General features: G+C 38.0%; 1 protein-coding gene across 1 annotated transcript in view; it reads left to right on the forward strand.

The window, feature by feature from the left end:
• Positions 1 to 8,676: 8,676 nt before the first annotated feature.
• angpt4 (angiopoietin 4) overlaps positions 8,677 to 18,384 on the forward strand; it is a 37,706-nt gene continuing 27,998 nt past the window's right edge. The window contains exon 1 of the mRNA XM_039693511.2: positions 8,677 to 9,088. Within this exon, the coding sequence (XP_039549445.2) occupies positions 8,774 to 9,088 (315 nt within the window). The 5' untranslated portion in view covers positions 8,677 to 8,773. The remainder of the gene's footprint in view (positions 9,089 to 18,384) is intronic.

Raw genomic sequence — 18,384 nt, forward strand, 5'->3', positions numbered from 1 at the left:
ATATTCATGTACAATCAGCATCTGTACTAAATATCAGAGTAAAGTCTAATCATATTTTCGTATAAATCGAAGCACACAAATTGAAATGCCGCTAGAGTTGCACAATTTAGCTGTACACAAGTTGAGAGATATTAAGCATATCCTGCCATTCCCAAAAACGTTTATCTCAGATGTTGATTACTATGACACGTTCATTGTTTTCAGATCAACAGAGCACATGTAAGTGTAGCTTTTCCACATAAAATTAATGATTTGCTGAATGATATATTAAAGGACATATAGTGTGTACAACATCACATTTAAATCGCTGATACTGCACTCCTCCAGATAAGATTGATTGCTTTTTCGTTGAAACTGTTTATATTTTCTCTCTCGGTATATTTAGAAGGTCATTCCTCAAAGCTTAAACACATTTCTCTCTGGCTCGGGTTTTTGAGATTGCAAATCTGGTCCGTGTTGCCAGCTCCAGTGGTCACTCCAAAGGAAACAAAGCTTGTAGGGAACGTGTTTACGAGTGGTTCTGATTTCGCAGAAACGTACTCCAATCTCGTAAGAAAAACAGAGATAAGATAGAATTTACGCAGAGCTTGGACACAGGCAGAAATCCAAAAGGCAACACTCGACAAGTAGTTTAAACACCCCCGGCCTTAATTTGTTTAAGAGGACCTGATGGAATCGCAGCGGTTACATGTTGATTGTTGGCTTTCGGGAGATAATTGCGATTCACAATCAAGTACCTACTGGTTAATAAAGCGGCACCAGAGGCTGTAAAGAAACAGAATAATCAAAAAGAGTTATTAAGAAGACAAGCCTGAGATTGCAATTAAATTTCCGTGGGTTCATGTTGTCTTGGGAACTGAGCGCTGTGTTTATGTGAAGACTCTAAAATTGTCAACCAATGCAGGCATGTGTGACCTTCTGAAGTTGCTCCCGTTAAAATGTCCAGCTTTTGCCAGAAAACAAGACGTCCAAGCTATTCACAGTCATTTCATCCATATGCATGTTTTATGAAGACCTGGTCCAATAAACACAATGAACGAATGTAGGCATCCAGTATTGATATTTTAAAACATTACATTTTAAAATATCAATTATTTTCCTTTTAACAGTGTATTAAGGGATACACACTCTCATAAAAAAGATACAAAAGCTGTCACTGGGGCTGTACCTTTGCAAAAGGTAAACTTTTTCGGTAACTTTTAAGTGCTAATACGTTTCAGGTGCTAATATGAACATGTCAGGTGCTAATATGTACATTTCAGGTGCTAATATGTACATTTCAGATGCTAATATGTACGTTTCAGGTGCTAATATGAACATGTTAGGTGTTAATATGTACATTTCAGGTGCTAATATGTACATTTCAGGTGCTAATATGTACATTTCAGGTGCTAATATGTACATTTTAGGTGTTAATATGAACATTTCAGGTGCTAATCTGTACATTTTAGGTGTTAATATGAACATTTCAGGTGCTAATCTGTACATTTTAGGTGCTAATATGCACATTTCAGGTGCTAATATGCACATTTAAGGTGCTAATATGTACATTTCAAGTGCTAATATTTACATTTCAGGTGCTAATATGTACATTTCAGGTGCTAATATGTACATTTTAGGTGCTTCCTTTTTATGAGGACTTTGAAGGTATGCTATTATAGCCGGTCCTATTCGACTCACTCCATGCAGGATTCAAACCGGGGTCTCTGGCATTGGCCAGGCACGCTGACAAGGCTAAAGACCGCAGCGTCTAGCATCAGTCGTTAGCTCATCTCTGTTACATTGTGAAATTCTGGGCTCTCTAACGCCATTTTTGCAAGTTTATTCGCAGAGACATGTTTTTGTCGGTTTACTCTTCTATATACATAATGAATCTGCCTGTGATCACTATACCAGAGAAGTCCTCCGTATCTTTATACTATAATAACACAAGCCTATTCATTCAATTGAGCAAGTTCAAGTTAATGAGATGATACTAAAGGGAGTTATATCAAAAAATCATTTCCAAGGACAAGAAAAGTCAAGATGTTTCTTAAGTTTTACTATTAGGCTGCTCTTGTATTTCATAGCTCACCTTGTCACATATCTGTGGAAAACCTGCCTTAAAAAAGTCTAAGTGCAATGCAACCAAGTGCCTTAAGAAGTTTAGGTCAAATCTGAAGCTAAGGCTTCCCCAGGAGTTTTAGACCACTGTAGATCACGTCCATGATTAAACAAGCTTGAAATGTGACTGAAAGCACGGTCTAGCTCTCTAGGTGCATTCATCACCTTGACTTGCTTCAAGAGGATAATGATTAAAAAGCAATCCAAAGCAATTAGCCATTATAGCTACTCGGTTTCAAAATATATCAGCCAATTTGTCAAGATTTCATCATATCTGAATGATTGGGCCAAATAGTGTCCAGAACTTTCTGGGAACTGCGATATGACTAATTATGGGGGTTCCAATGAAATCACAAGGTAGCGAACAGCTTTTTGACCTCTTTTACACATTTTGGGCTTCTTCTACTAAAAGCTGTTCTTTAACTACCAAACCTAAATGTGTTCATATTCAGAGTGCATGAAGATGTTCACACTGTTCTTTTTCATACCACATGTTTCAGACTCTGAAAAAGATCAAACGCAACATAATTAAAAAGTAGGTCGAGTCAAAGAAAATCTTTACATTTTCAAAGAAAATCTAAATGATATTCCAATTTGTTAAAAAAAACACCAGCAAAGACGCATTACTCACGTAAAAAAGTCCTGCGGCGTGAATGAGGCGTAGAGCGCGGCGCGGTAGACGCGAGTGTCGAATTCACGCGAATGGCGCGAACTGAGCGTCTGCCGCGTTAAGCGCGAATGATTTAGTTAGTGCTATTTGTGCATTCACACGTTTGATGCGAATGCGCGCGTAAATTTCACTTCAAACTTTTGTTTTTACGCGCGCTAGTTTCACTCTTGACTCGCAAATTAACACAAAGTGGTCAAGCGTCAAACTTGTTCAATGCCGACTCTGAGATCTGCATGCTTGCGAATCCTTTCATTATAACAAGCGAAGTGTAGACAGACACGATGCAAGTAAGAGATTTGTTGAGCACTGTAGACTGCTTCATTGATTATAATGAAACTTTGTGAGATCATATAAACTGAGATGAGTGACAGCTTTTTAGTGATTTTAAATTGAGCGTGTTTTTTCCAAGTAATATCCTTTTAGTAGGCTACTTTAGAAAATACAATGTTCACAATTACATTGTTGATATCATCAACAAAAAAGAGCAAGTACCATTCATCTATTTATTGAGCATTGTAATTCTAGCACTTCTAGCAAGATCTCAGTTAAAAGCCTGCTCAGCAAAATATGTGTTTCTGTTCAGCCTAATGAAGGGTTTTATGAGGTCTTTAATGCATTTCCATGGGCAATCATAAACGCTACTGAATCATCGCAGGGGAAGTGAATTAATCATCCTTATCATCACACTCAGACAGCCCAAATTGAGAGGCTGTCATACTGTTCTGATGGTTTTATTTTTGTAAGGGTTCAAGAGTGAGCGTGTGTGTATTTGTGCAGGTGGAGAACATTACTGAGAGAGTGAGGCACGTCTTGATCTAATCTTTGAAAATGAGAGAGAACAAGAGCAAAAAAGAAAGCATTGAGTGCCAAAAAATGTATAATTATGGCTTATACAAATCATTATTATTTTCAGTTCATCTAATGTTTCAGACATAAATGCTGTCTGACTCAAAGACTGATTTTCATGGAGTAGAAATGGACAATATGCAAGCAAATATCGACTTAATTAGTTCACCATTTATCACATTTGGTGTCCAACAAAAAAAATGTGTGTGATTGACAAATGGTGGCAATTTGAGGAGTTTCTCGAACATTTTTAGTCGTATTTGTGAGGTAATTCCTTTGAAACCAGTATCGGTACAACAAGCCTCGCACATGCATGCATGACCTAAATGTCAAATGTGCTTTCAACAAAGCACAGAGGCTGATTCAACAGAGGCTGAAAGAGTGAAATTAACCTTTAGGATCATTAACTATTATCAACATCTGTACTATAAACAATGTCGAACACATGCATGATAAATCAGCGGTTTACTGATAAATTATGCAGCCAATTGGTAGCTGGAAGCTAGCGGTTCCTTGGCATGATAAGAGCTTTCATTATGAGTACCAGCAGTGTTAATACTGCAGTGTCAGACGTCAGACCCCCAAAAAACATAACGTAACATTTCCCCCAACAACTACCGGATGGGAGTAGTTGTGGTCATGTTTCAAAGTTTGCCTTATGCGACCGACTAGCTAGGTTATGTGTGCCATGCAGAAATTAAATTAGAATGTATGATTTTATTATAAATTTTATTATTTTATTTAAATAGCATCTTTAAAGTAAGCTTTAAAGGAGTAGTTCACTTAAAAAAAAAAAAAAAAGTTTGCTGATAATTTACTCACCCTCTTGTGACCCAAGATATCCATGTCATTCTTTCTTCAGTCGAAAAGAAATGAAGGTTTTTGATGAAAACATTCCAGGATTTTTCTCCATATAATGGACTTCAATGGGAACCAAACGGTTCAAGGTCCAAATGAGAGTTTCAGTGCAGCTTCAAAGCGCTTTAAACGACACCAGACGATGAATAAGGGTCTTATCTAGCGAAACGATCGCTCATTTCAAAAATAAATAAAAAAGTGAAAGTTTTATAAGCTCAAATGCCCGCCTTGCTCTGTTCTGTGATGCACGTTCGTGACTCTCCTGTTCGAACTCGTTCATCAAAATGAACAAATCTTTTTTGAGTCATTTGGTTCATTTCGTTCATAAAAGAGTATAGGCAACAAGTATCCTATCTAAAGGCAAAAATCGCATATATGTTACATATGCCTTAAGATTTTAGATTTAAATGAATATTTTTTATTAAATAAATACATTAAATTGCTATTTAGATATATATTTTTATTTTTTTTACATGTTTTAAATCATACATTTCAAATGGGGAATCTCTTTCTTTCTTAAATCTCAGTAATCGATAATTTTTAAAATGTTGTCAATCTTTTGAAAAGAACTTCATTTATACTGTACATCACCAACTGAACAATGCAGGGCCAGAGATCCTTCCGTCAGCAGACAAGCCAGCCAATCACAGGGCTCGATCATTGTCTAACAAATTATTGCATTTGAGACATTTCATCACATTCTTGACCTTTACATCAACTCTTTTAATTGACTTAATTGAATTGACTTTTTTTGGGGGTGAGAAACACCATATTATGCCTATTTCTATGAATCCGGTCTCTTAATTTACACCTTATATAACCACTCTGTAAATCACAAACCATTTACACAATTAATGCAATTAAATCTTACAGTTTGAGTGATGACAGGGGCTCCATTAAAAGGACAACACTGGAACTGTCCAGAAAGATGACCTTGAGTGGATTTTCAGGGCAGATGATTTCTGACAGGGAGCTGTGTTTCTCTGCCCTGGTTATTTCTGGTCTGAATTAGTCACTTTCTTTTGTTGTAAAACAAAATTTGTACATTAGGTAACTAAATCCAGTCTGGCCCTTACGAACCCCGCGGCCTTGACCGAATCAGGCCGACAGCCAAAGCAATGCTCACAGTCACGGCTGTTGTTTTGTATAATGTGACATTTCCTGATTGAAGGGTAAGAGGGCGGCTGACAAATAACATGAACTTTTGCTTAACATCAAGATTTCAGGTAAAAGTCATTTTTAATATGTTAGGGAAAATATATAAATGACATGATTTGTAATTAGGTTGTTCACATGTGCCATTAGCGCTGTGTGTCTATGATGTATTACACACGTGATACAATCAACAGGACACTGAACTTATTTGACAATTGACAGGTTAGTGTGAAAAGCAAAATTAAAAAAAGAAGACCAAAAATGCTTTATGTTTAAGAGATCCACTATGGCGACACTATTAATGGAAAATTTTAAACTTTTTATGTTTTGGCTGTTCATTTACACAACAATGGCATTTTGGGAGCCTGAAAATGCTAACTTTGGTTTAAAAGTGCACATTTTTTGAAAACGATATAGTGGTATCGTTTCGGTATAAGCTACAAAAACACGTATTAGTAAAAACGGTTATGCTGTTCAGTCAAAGTTACATCGCCAACTACTGGCTTGGATTAATATTACAGCGTCTTTAATCGTTTTCGCGGATCTGTGTGAATGAGGATCGTTTTGACAACATTTTCGCCTGTAAAAAAAGCAAAAACTTTTCTGTTATTAGTACATTGTTGTTGTGTAAACTTACCCTTATTTTGAATGTTTGTCTTATATTGGCTTACTGGACAATTTCCAAATCAAAATGCCTTGGTTTTAGTATTTTTTTATAAAATGCTTTTCTGAAATTTTTTGACAATTTTTTGAAAATTTCATTTTCGATGATTGATAATAATAATAAAATAATTGTCCTTACATTTTCTGGCATGATTACTGAGAATAACCCTTCAGTTTACCTAAATATTCCTGTGCTGTAACAAATAAATTACCTCTGTAGACATTAAATCATACAACTATTTAAATAAAATCTTTTTGACAGTTTCAGATGGAATATAGCATGTTACTCTGCATGCCAACCACTCAGTTTAGTTTACATTACTCTTATTAAACTACACAGCATTTAATGGAGATTAAAATGTAGTCAATCAATCGAAATTACAAAAGGTCAGGATTACATACTTGAAATCCTGATCTGTTCCTTAAAAGAGCTGTGTCAATCTTGCCAAGCACCTCACATAAAACTGAGTTGGAGTCTCAATAAAACCCAGCTATCCTTGAGTGGAGGAGAGCTATGTGCAATGTGTGAAAACAAACATCAGATCAATCCGGCTGTGGTATTCCCAAAGGAAAGGTGAATAGCTACGTGTAAAGTTTCACCTTCAGAAAAGGGCCCTTAAGTTTCAGTAATTGTGAGGAGCGTTCTGGCATTGGCCCTCTCTCTCTCGTGTGTTTCCCATGAGAATGATTTCAGTCGGGGCAAAGAGTCACTCAGTTTGACCTCTATCCCCAAGAGCACCGCCTCACCACAAACTGAACCAAAATAAGAATTATGTAAAAATAAACAAGTGGGTAAGGGGCATAGTGCATTAAAAAGTCTCATGAAAAGTAACATCAATCTGCAGACTGAAAAAAGCTTGCAGAACATTTTTACGTAATCAAAAAGTGAAGTTGTACGTGTACAACCACTTAAAATGACAAATTACCCTTTCTGCTTCAGGATACCATCTTTAAATGTTTAAAACGTTATTCTGAATGACTGCAGATCAACTTACTGTTAAAGATTTTGCCCTAACTGTGAACCTTTTTAAACGTGCATCACTCAGAGCAGTCTTCAAAGCACGATTGTGCAAAATTCAGATTTGAACAATTCAGATTTTAACCCTTTTAATTCATGAGTGTGATTTTGGATTTAACTGGACACACCCCACATTATCCATCCATCCATCCATCCATCCATCCATCCATCCATGTTTGTCCGTCTATCTATCTATCTATCTATCTATCTATCTATCTATCTATCTATCCATCCATCCATCCATCCATCCATCCATCCATCCATCCATCCATCCATCCATCCATCCATCCATCCATCCATCCATCCATCCATCCATCCATCCATCCATCCATCCATCCATCCATCCATCCATCCATCCATCCATCCATCCATCCATCCATCCATCCATCCATCCATCCATCCATCCATCCATCCATCCACCCACCCATCCATCCATCCATCCATCCATCTATCTATCCCTCCATCATCCATCTATCTATCTATCTATCTATCTATCTATCTATCCATCCATCCATCCATCCATCCATCCATCCATCCATCCATCCATCCATCCATCCATCCATCCATCCATCTATCTATCCATCTATCTATCCCTCCATCATCCATCTATCTATCTATCTATCTATCTATCTATCTATCTATCTATCTATCTATCTATCTATCTATCTATCTATCTATCTATCTATCTATCTATCTATCTATCTGCCTATCCATCCATCCATCCATCCGTCCATCTGTCCGACTTACAATCAAAATTTCTGTCATTACAAACAATACTTAATTAAAAGTTATATGAATTTCTTTGAAATTCTCTTCTTTTTAATTCTACTTCCTAACAATTTCTGAATGGTGCACAACTAGACCACAAAATAATCCTTTAGAAAGAATTTGTTTTTTGTTAATGAGCTAAATCTGACCTATAATCAATTTTAGGGCAGGGAGAAGCCGTGGGGTGAGAAAATGCTGCTGCGGAGACGAGAGACAGAACGTGTGTTAATAGACCTCCCTCAGCCTCCCCCCGCTCCTCCACACACTCCCTCGCTCCCAGATAAGAGGACAGAACTCTTTCACTCCGGTCATTTCACACACCGCTCTGGGATAGGAAGGAAAGTTCTCCTCTTTTGTTTACTTTTCTCTTGTGTTAAGAGCCCACAGATTGGCAGACTCATTTAGACAGGCTGTCTCCGTTTCTCCTTGAATGCTTTTATTGCCTTCTTATCTATCTGTGAGAGTCTGTTGTAGTTCCTCAAGGGTCAGTGCCTGTGCCCAGTTCCTCGGGGAAACCTTGTGGAAACCAGGAACTTCTCCAGCATCAAAGGTCCTGCAAGTCCAACTGAGACGAAAAAACGAAAGCCTCTTCATCTCCATCCAACCATGTTTTCCTTCATCAAAAGAGTGTGAACTACCGAGTTGGCGCTTTCTCTTGACCACAGGTGGCTTTTCTTTTTGCTCTCGCTGCCATGAGGCTTGCCAGAGGTGGTTGGCATTTGGCTCTGCTGCTGACGTCGATTGGCCTGGTGAGTTCTGGAAACGGGAACGGTCAGGGGAGACGTGGAGGAGGCGAGAGGAGGAGAAAGCTTCACCGCGTGCAGCACGGCCAGTGCAGCTACACGTTTATCCTTCCAGAGATGGACAGCTGTCAGGGCGGAGGGGACCAGACGAGCGGGACCAGCGTGGTTCAGCGGGACTCTCCGCCGGCGGACGGCGAATGGTCCTCTCAGAAGCTGCAGCATCTGGAGACGGCCATGGAAAACAACACGCAGTGGTTGCAGAAGGTGAGAATGACTTCATAATTACACACAGGTGTCATTACGTCCTTTACTTCCTCAAACCTGGTAGCATTTCAGTAGAGCTTTAATTCTGCCTTCAAGACATTTTGGGAATGATTGTATTAACGAGTTGCACGCATGCAAGTCTGAAGCATTACAAAATCATGATGGTGCAATTTAGTTCACAATTTGGCACTCTGACGATGAAGAATAGTGGAAAAGCTTGCCAGAAAATGATGAAGCGACAGGTTTGTGCAACAAAACTACACTTCCCAATCCAGTCATTCTCTGTGGCAACACTAGAACAACTAAAATTCAAGTTTATACATAAATAACTCAACTAGTGCCGGAAAAAGCTTCGGAAAAAGGCAAAAACAAATATGAAGTCGTTGACCAAACTTATGAATCTTTTCAGACCTTGCCCATCATAATTATGACTTTTAAGCTTATTAGTTGGAACTTCCTGGAGATCTTGAAGGATCGATACACTGATGCATTGCAATCTGACAAGGAGAAATCAATGCATCAGAATGTAATGATTGATTATAATTACTATTACAATATGCTCATATTTAGATGGGTGAACTGGGTTCAGATGTAGATGTCGGCCGAGTTGGTTTGAGAAGCTGAGCGATGCAAACACATTTATCAAAAATAGAACGGAAAGAAAGATCTGCTTGAATACTCAATACTGCGCCCTTTCCAAAAACACAACCTGTTGAAAGCGACTTGATTCCAAGACCTCCGTTGCTTTTGGAACTGCCATGTGTGATCTCCATTAACAGAAGTCTATTTGTAATCTCAGCTAAGTGCATTGACTAAGCACCATTTCAAACATCAAAGTGAGCTTGCAAGAACTTTCACATCTGAGTAAATAGATGAAACACTCATTTCGCTAATAATAGAGAAGTGGCAATTAAACAGGAGCCAGATGACAAAATCAGAGAAGCATTTGATCTGCATAAGCGACTGCCGAATGATGTATTACTCCATTCAAATGTGAAGAATGCAAGTCTTGATTGGCACTTCAAGGGAACTTTGCTCAGTGACATTAATTGAGCTAATGAATAGATGAAGTGCTGCGATGTAGAGTGAAAGTTTGCCAAGTGTGTGCATGTTTTGCATCTGTGTCTATGTGTTCAGTCCACCACCCAAGTTGACAATCAATACGGCTCAAAGGAAGACAGCTTGCACCTCTACAGGAAAGAGACGCGACCCTTGACTCTGTTTAAGAAGAGGTCAGATTGCGATAAGAGTCATTTAATTATAAACACTTGCTGCTTTCATTGCTTTCAAGCCTTTATGAGTTAAATTGGCGGTAAATAACAAGGAGCATGAAATGCCTAAAAGTAGGTCTATATAATCAACTCAATAAAGCTCTCTTTTAATTCTATCAAGATGCAAGTATAACCAAATTAGCACACAGTGAGGTCCAAAAGTAAGTGACCACATTCATAAGCAGAAAAATTTAGGGTTTTGATGATTATGAAAGCTGTAAAAAAAAAAAAAAAAGGTTGATGTTTAGATATTCTGTAGGCTTATTAAAATCCTTTGAGGGCCTGGTACATGTGTTGCTCTGGCTGTATAATTGGGCGAATGTTTATGGAGGAAGAGTGTTTAGTTTACAGGCAAATGACTGAAACTAAACGGATATGCTCTCTTAGATTGCTTTTGCTGCTCACCCCTTACCTGATAACTGCATTCACAAGCAATGGGAGACATTCCATGTATCTGACTCCATTAACTAGAAGGAGACGGGAGGGGTGGTATATAGAGCAGTATATGGAAAGCATGAGGAGCCATTTGAAGTCTTTGCTTATTTTTTGTGTAATGGCCTTGGACCAAAGATCTCCCTGGAAAAGAGTTCTTCAAAGGCCAAGGGATTAGCGATAGTACGTCCCATTTAGAGCAGCTTGAGATATGGCAAAACCCCAGACCCCTGTGAGTGGGAGCCTCACTGGATGCAGAATAACAAGAAAAGAACCTTCTCAACTTCAGTTCACAACTTTTTAGCTTAATGCTTTGATTGGTATAGAAGAAGCAAAAGAGTTGTAAAAGAAATTGTTCATGTGACGCTGAGAAAAACATTTTAAAAATCATGAGCACTTGTTTATTTGATCTAATTCTGTGCATCAAAGTGGAGATTTGGGAGTGACTACCCAGCAAACAAATTTAGGTTCTGGAAATATTAGTTTGTGGTTCCCAGAACGTTCCTAGAACTTTCCCTTAAGGTTAAGGGAACGTTCCCGGAACATTCTCCTTACATTATAAAAATGGAACCTAAAAATAACCTACATGGAACGTTCCTATAACGTTCTTGTTTGGTTCCCAAAAAAATTACCTCATGGGACCATTCAGGAATGTTAAGGGAACGTTCTGTGTTTATGCATGTGAAATGGAGGCCAGCTACTGTAGTAGTGAGCACCTAAATTGGGCACTCCAACCTAAACCTGGTTAGAGCGCCCGACTCTCATGCCGGAGACCTGGGTTGGAGGCGAGTAGGACACGTGTGGAGGGGTCACATTGGTGCCGTGACCCGGATGGGAGTAAGGTTTAGGGGGTGAGTGTAACGGAGGCCAGCTAGTAGTTGCTGTGCCAGTAAACCTCACTCCTCTGATCTCAATAGGCGCACTGTGTGTATATGTAGTTTTATGCGATTTGAGGTATCATTCTAGCCTGACTTCGTCATACTCATTTTCTAATAAGAATATGAGTCTGATACCGCTCCGTTGGGCTTTGATTATGAGGCGTGTCTTAACCGAATTGGATAGTCGGTAGACCTACAACCAATCAGGGCAATGCAGTAAGTCAACTCTTTTGCATAGCGCAGTTTTCAACTACAGAACTTACTTATTTTAGATTAGAAGTTAAATAACGAGTGTTGCTTCTTTTACTTACTTCCATGAGTGCGACCAAAGGAGAAACCACAACGACCACAGGCTTTTCATTACGTCCCATCTTTTTAATGACCGCCAGAGCCAGCTGATAAGTTGCACTTTTCCCGAATCATGTAGGAAGGACGCCAAAAATATCTTTCCGATCGACAAATGCCTTGATTGCAGTTCTCTGTTTGTCTATTAAAATGAATGCGCTGTCGATTTATTTTACAACAGACGCGACAGCGGAATCTATACATCTCAATTCTCCAGCTGCAGTCAAAAGGGAAAACAGTTAAGCGCTCTTTGATAACGTGATGATTACGTCCTTGCAGATCACCTGTCCATCATCGTATAAAGCCCGCCCTGGCAATTTGATTGGCCCGTTCATTTCTTGCCTGATCATAATTACTCCTCAATGGATCGAGTCCAGACTGAACTTCCCGACCAAAAAAATGTTGTGGGCGGAGTTCGGGCTGGCATCCAGGCTAGTATCATTCATGTCTGTAGTGCAAATTTTGCAGGACAAGTACGCACCAAAGTTTAATACTTATTGTTTGAGGTTTCTTCATACCCCTAACCCTAAGTTTGAGCAATAACAATTATGATGCTTGCCTAATTATTGGCAATACAACACGATGCCAATGGTCAGCAGGCCTCAGAACTGAAGCAAACCTACAATTTGTTAATGGCTGTGCATTCATCACTCTGCAATCAGTGCTCTTTTCCAAGGACGCTGAAAAAACAACATTTAGAGCCAAATTCACTTTAAACTGTTCGAGCAAAGGTGGCTCAATCATTACTTTGTAAAAGAGCCACTTAGAAAAGTTAAATACTAAAGAGGACAACAACAGTAAAAACTTCTCAGCATGTGACTGGTTTTAGTATGTGCTGTTCCTCCTAATGCAACACCACATTAACAAGCCTCCAGCGCCTCGGCTAATGTTTTTTTTTTGTTCTCTGGCCTATTGTGGATATCATTCCTCTATGGAGAACTGAGAGAGATCGACGGAGTGAAGGATTGCTGGAGGAGAGGATGGGAAAACACAAATCCTGCTGAGTTTATAACGTCTGGGCACTGTCTTTAATGATCCCGTAAAACACGGTTGCAAGGCTTCCTTGGGAGTCGAGCGAGGGCTGGACTGGTGATTACTCCCTCTATCAACGTGCCGAATCTGAGCCGTACACATCAAACGCTCACTCAGCACACATTATCCTGCGAAGAATGTTCTCGGAGAGCTTGAAATTAAAGTCTTACTCTTGCGGGAGACTCACGAATCTGATTGTTGCATTGATTGTGACCTGACTTTTAGATCCTGACTGAATTCAATGCCATTTTCGATTAGTTGTACGTTCACTCGAGCATTTTTGACAGCTATGATTGATTCCTCAAGCCAAAGGCCTTCAAATTGCATATAAGTATTTTAACCCTTGTGCTGCATTAGATTTTTAACACCGTTGAGTGCATTAAGGACCAAAAATGGCCACATATTAAACATTGCCTAAAATATTATATATTATTATTATTTTCCACTTTTACCAAGTTAAATCTTTTAACCAGCATCAGTCCTCATCATAACTACCAAAAATGTATTCAATTTCAGGATTTTAACCCTTTAATTACCAGTTTTGTTTGCGAAACCATCGATTTGTATAAGAGGAAAAAACACAAAAATTCAATTATTTTCAATAAACTAAATGCAAAGAGAAAACTTTAGATTTGGATTATCACAGTCCCACTTTGCAAAAAATCCCACTTAGCGCGTTAGAGACCAAAAATGGCCACCTATTAAACATTGCCTATTGCCTAAAATAAGGTGCATTTCCACCCATAGTGACGTCATCTGGTGGAATACACTATATAATGCAAATATAATGCTTTTGCTTCAAAATGAAAGGATGTTTGTGCAAAAATCATGTTTCATGTATTACTGACAGCCTCAGATTTAAACAACGTTTTAATGGGTTTCAATGGGCCATTTTTGGTCTTTATGGTGCTGAGTGTTACTATTTGATCTACACAGTGTGTGTTATACATATTTTGCAAAATGGGATCACATTTTTTACATGTATCCAAAAAGTCACAATTTTGCCAAATTTCATACCATTTGCATTAAAACAGCCAAAATGGTCAAAGAAATTAAACTGCAAAAGACCAAAAATGTCCCTAATGCAGCATAAGGGTTAATATCTTCTTTGAACTCTGAACGTCCTGGATCTCTGCAGAAGTCCAGTGGCACAGCAAGACATTGAGTTCGGGTAATACGCACAACGGGAGTGATGTGTTAAATGTGTGTGTTCTTGTCTCTTATAAACGTCGTCTCTGCTCGTATATTGAGTTTGGCTCAGATCACAGCAGAAGGCTTCGCTTTGTTAAACAAACATTGTGCTCGTGTTTATCATTCTTGGGGAAGTGTCTTTGAGAGCAAAGAGAGATGCCGGGCTTGGAGAAGAGCTGGACGTGTTGCTTTCTCTGACATCAGTCAACATTAGGAGATCTCCCCTGGAGCCAGAACTCCTACAGAGCGACAACAGCCTCGCTGATAGGGCTGAACTTTAACTTTACAGCCGCTTTGACAGTGGCATTGTATGCAGTCCATCTACTGAACACATTCAGCTGTCAGAATCAGTGACATGCTGCTACAGTTAGGTTGGTGTTTCGCTTCCTAATTGAAGTAACTAGTAGATGTTTGCAGTTTCTATGAAATTGTGAGTTTGCTATAGGGAGTTGCTATGCAGTTGTTATAGTATTTAATTTATCATAATAGTAACACTGGAAAAGATTGTGACATTTACAAGAAATAAACTTGCAATTATGAGACATGAAACCATTTTTAAAAAGTCGAGCTTCCACAGGGTTCAATTGTCTGTAAGCAAACGGGACAAATAGCATGTTATTCAAAAAAGTAACTCGGGTTTTATGATGACAGTTCTGAAAGTAGCATCAAAAAGTCAATTCTTAAAGGGATACTTCATCCAAAAATGAAAATTCTGTCATCATTTACTCACCCTCAAGTTGTTGCAAACCTGTATGAGTTTTTTTCTTCTGGTGAACACAAAAGAAGATATTTTGAAGAACAATTGGACTTGGACTTCCAATGCATTCTCATCCTATGGCGTCATATAGAGGGTATGCGCATGACGTCACCGTCATATATATTTGTATTGTTATATATATTAACAACTCATCAGTTAAATATTTATCTTTGCACATTCTGCGTTGTTGGATGTTTGTAATAAACACTGGTGGACTGGTTAATAAAGGGCTGGACGATATGACGATATACAAAGTATATAGACTATATATAACACTGATATAAGTGATCAGCCGGATTTAGACCTACCTATATTGTATTTATATAAAGCATTCACAATCAAATTTGCTTTATGTTTAGGTCTATATTGCTTTTATTTCCCCGGTGTCGAAATCAGGCAAACATAAATGTCAGACAACACGATTCCTGGTTGCATGTCAATATCCATGGATCACTGGATCTTTAGTAAGTTGTAAGGAACACTATTTTGAGTCCAGCATTTTGTTTAAATTGATAAAATTGTTCGTTTTCGCAGTTTCCCCTATTAAATCCAGTCACGCAGCAGATCTTTAGCCACTCAGTCAGGCTGAGGGGGGTTGTTCCGGTGGGAAAGTGACGTCAATGCATTCCCTCTATAGTGGCGCTTTTGACAATGCGTATACATCCAACACACATGGCGCCCTTTAGCATCAATATAACACGCTTCGGTTATGGGTAGGTTTAGGTCTGGGGTAGTATTAGGGTTAGACCACTAGGAGGCGCCTTCTGGCCCATATATATCAATCGGTAAAGGGTGCCATGTGCGTTGGATGTATATGCATTGTCAAAAGCGTCACTATATGACGCCTTGGGATGAGAACGGGCTGGACTTCCATATAGAAAAAAAATACTATGGAAGTCAATGGTGCCGAAGTTCCAATCGTTCTTCAAATGTTGTTTGTGTTCTTATTATTAGATAATGTTGAATGTGTTTTCATTTGTAAGCTTGTGTGTGGTTTGAACTAGTGCGAATCTCTTGTCTTAAAATATGATTTTAGTCTCAATAATGGAATATGGAAGCAAGTGAAAAACAGTTGAAGAATCCTTTAATGTGCCTTTACTATTCCCTTTTGCACAGCAGATGCTTTTCAATGCAAAACAAGCCATGTTTAAACTATGAATCATCTTTTGGCCTGTTAATCTTCTAAAACATCTTCTTAATCGATTATATTATTACATTTAGAAGGCAAAACCATGGTAATTAGAACATACAGCAATTATTTCCTCAACATACTTTGATAAATGTGGTATCGCATTGATTTAGCCATGTGAATATTTACATTATTCTACTTCATGGCATTTAATTACACAATCATGCTATAATATCACTATGTTAGGTCCTAATCACGCTTATCCTGGAGTTTGTCTCAGTGATGATAAGGGACTGAAAGCAAACATTGTTGAAGTAAGCATGTTCTTTGTCTAGCATCACAAGTGTCCTGAGACATGAGGTTATGGGTTCTTGAGTCAGCACTTCTCATTCTTTGCTCTTGTGCATGCATCTAGATTCAGCATCACGCTACTCGTGTAAAAGCTACAAAGCAACCTTATTTTTGCAGTTTTGGTCGGTAACACTATATGCATGGAAACTGCACACTTAAAGCCGGGTGTACAGGGTACGATTTTTTCTGTTGTACAACCAGGTGACGTGATGTGCAAAGTGTCTAAACTGGCTTAAGCAATGTAAAAAAGCATGAGACATTAAAAGTAAATATGTTGTGAATTAGAACTAATGCAGTCTTTCATTTTAACCTTTTAGAATGAAAAGCTTTCCAGTAAGACTGAACCTCAAAAACCAATTTCCATCCCACACCTGGAACTTTCTGACTCTAATTCCAGACCAGTGGCTCATTGGTCTTGATAACAGGTGATTAGTCTTGAGGTTTGCTGTTCAGGGTTTTGTCTTGGGTTGATCAAAGGCATTTTTTCTAAGTCAACTCATACTATCTGGTAGCAGCAATTTACCCCCACCACCACTGTATATGCAGTAGACTAAAACTGTGATAACTGTCTTTCTTCATTTCCTTGAAAAACCTAAAAAGGCATACTAGTAATAACAAAAGCACAAGATAATAAATGTGCATCCTGTTTTAGGGTCAAACATGGGGATCACATGGAAATAAATGCTTTCAACCTATTCTGTCCCCACTTGAGAACCCATTAGTGTTGCAACCCTCAAGCACAAAAAAGGGGAACCCTCAAGTACTGGACCATCTGTTGTGCTGAGTTACAGCTCTGTTGCTTTACACTGTCTTGTTACACTTCTGTTTTTTTCTTGTCGATGTGAAGGACTTTCATATAAAATTTCAGTTTGGACAGGTTCAGCCAGAATTTCCAACGGCACATTACACAATTGCAATAATCCATTATATGGAATAAAATTGATGCTTTTACAAGAGATGGTACAGATGGGACTCTTATACCATTACTTTCTCCAAATATAGAAAAAAAAAAAAGCTGATGCGTTTCCATGGCTGCACATCAATAATAAACAAATGTGTAGATGGCTTTTCTGTAGACGTGTAGATAATGTGTAGATGTGTAGATCTATCTATCTATCTATCTATCTATCTATCTATCTATCTATCTATCTATCTATCTATCTATCTATCTATCTATCTATCTATCTATCTATCTATCTGTCTGTCTGTCTGTCTGTCTGTCTGTCTGTCTGTCTGTCTGTCTGTCTGTCTGTCTGTCTGTCTGTCTGTCTGTCTATCTAGATCTGTCTGTCTGCTTGCTTCAAACTTTCATTCAAAGTTTATGTCATTACATATACATATGCAAAAGACCATACTATATATATATATATATATATATATATATAAAATCTTTTTTATCATAGTTAAGTAGGCTATAAATAAATGATCAATTATTTTATTACTTTGGTTTGAGCTGATTTATAAAAAAAAATTAATAAACAAATATATTATATAAATTCTGAAATTATTTTATACAACGCTAAATTATAAATTTATTATATTTTTAATTCTAATAATCTCCCTTTTTTCATTTCTTTAATCAAAATGTTTCAAAAATACCATATTTTCAGCAATGTCAATTTTCACCCTAATTTTTTATTTTATGTTTTGCTTATGACATCCTCTTCTAGGAAGTGACATAGTAAGTATTGGATCTGATAAATCCTGTGATGTTTTGTGACATACTGTATTAGATGGCTTGTGTGTGCCACTCTAAAATAAAAGCCCATCTTGTTTGAATACAGAAATCAGTTTAAAAAATATCAAAATGTCAAAACATTAGCTTCAAGCTACCATCATAAGATAACTGTCATGTCTCTTCAGTTCCATCCTTGAATAAATCCAGTTAGTCTAAATGTTTAGACCAAATG

This window comes from Pimephales promelas, chromosome 8 (genome assembly GCF_988280905.1).
Source record: "Pimephales promelas chromosome 8, fPimPro1.hap1.1, whole genome shotgun sequence".
Taxonomy (NCBI): Eukaryota; Metazoa; Chordata; class Actinopteri; order Cypriniformes; family Leuciscidae; genus Pimephales; species Pimephales promelas.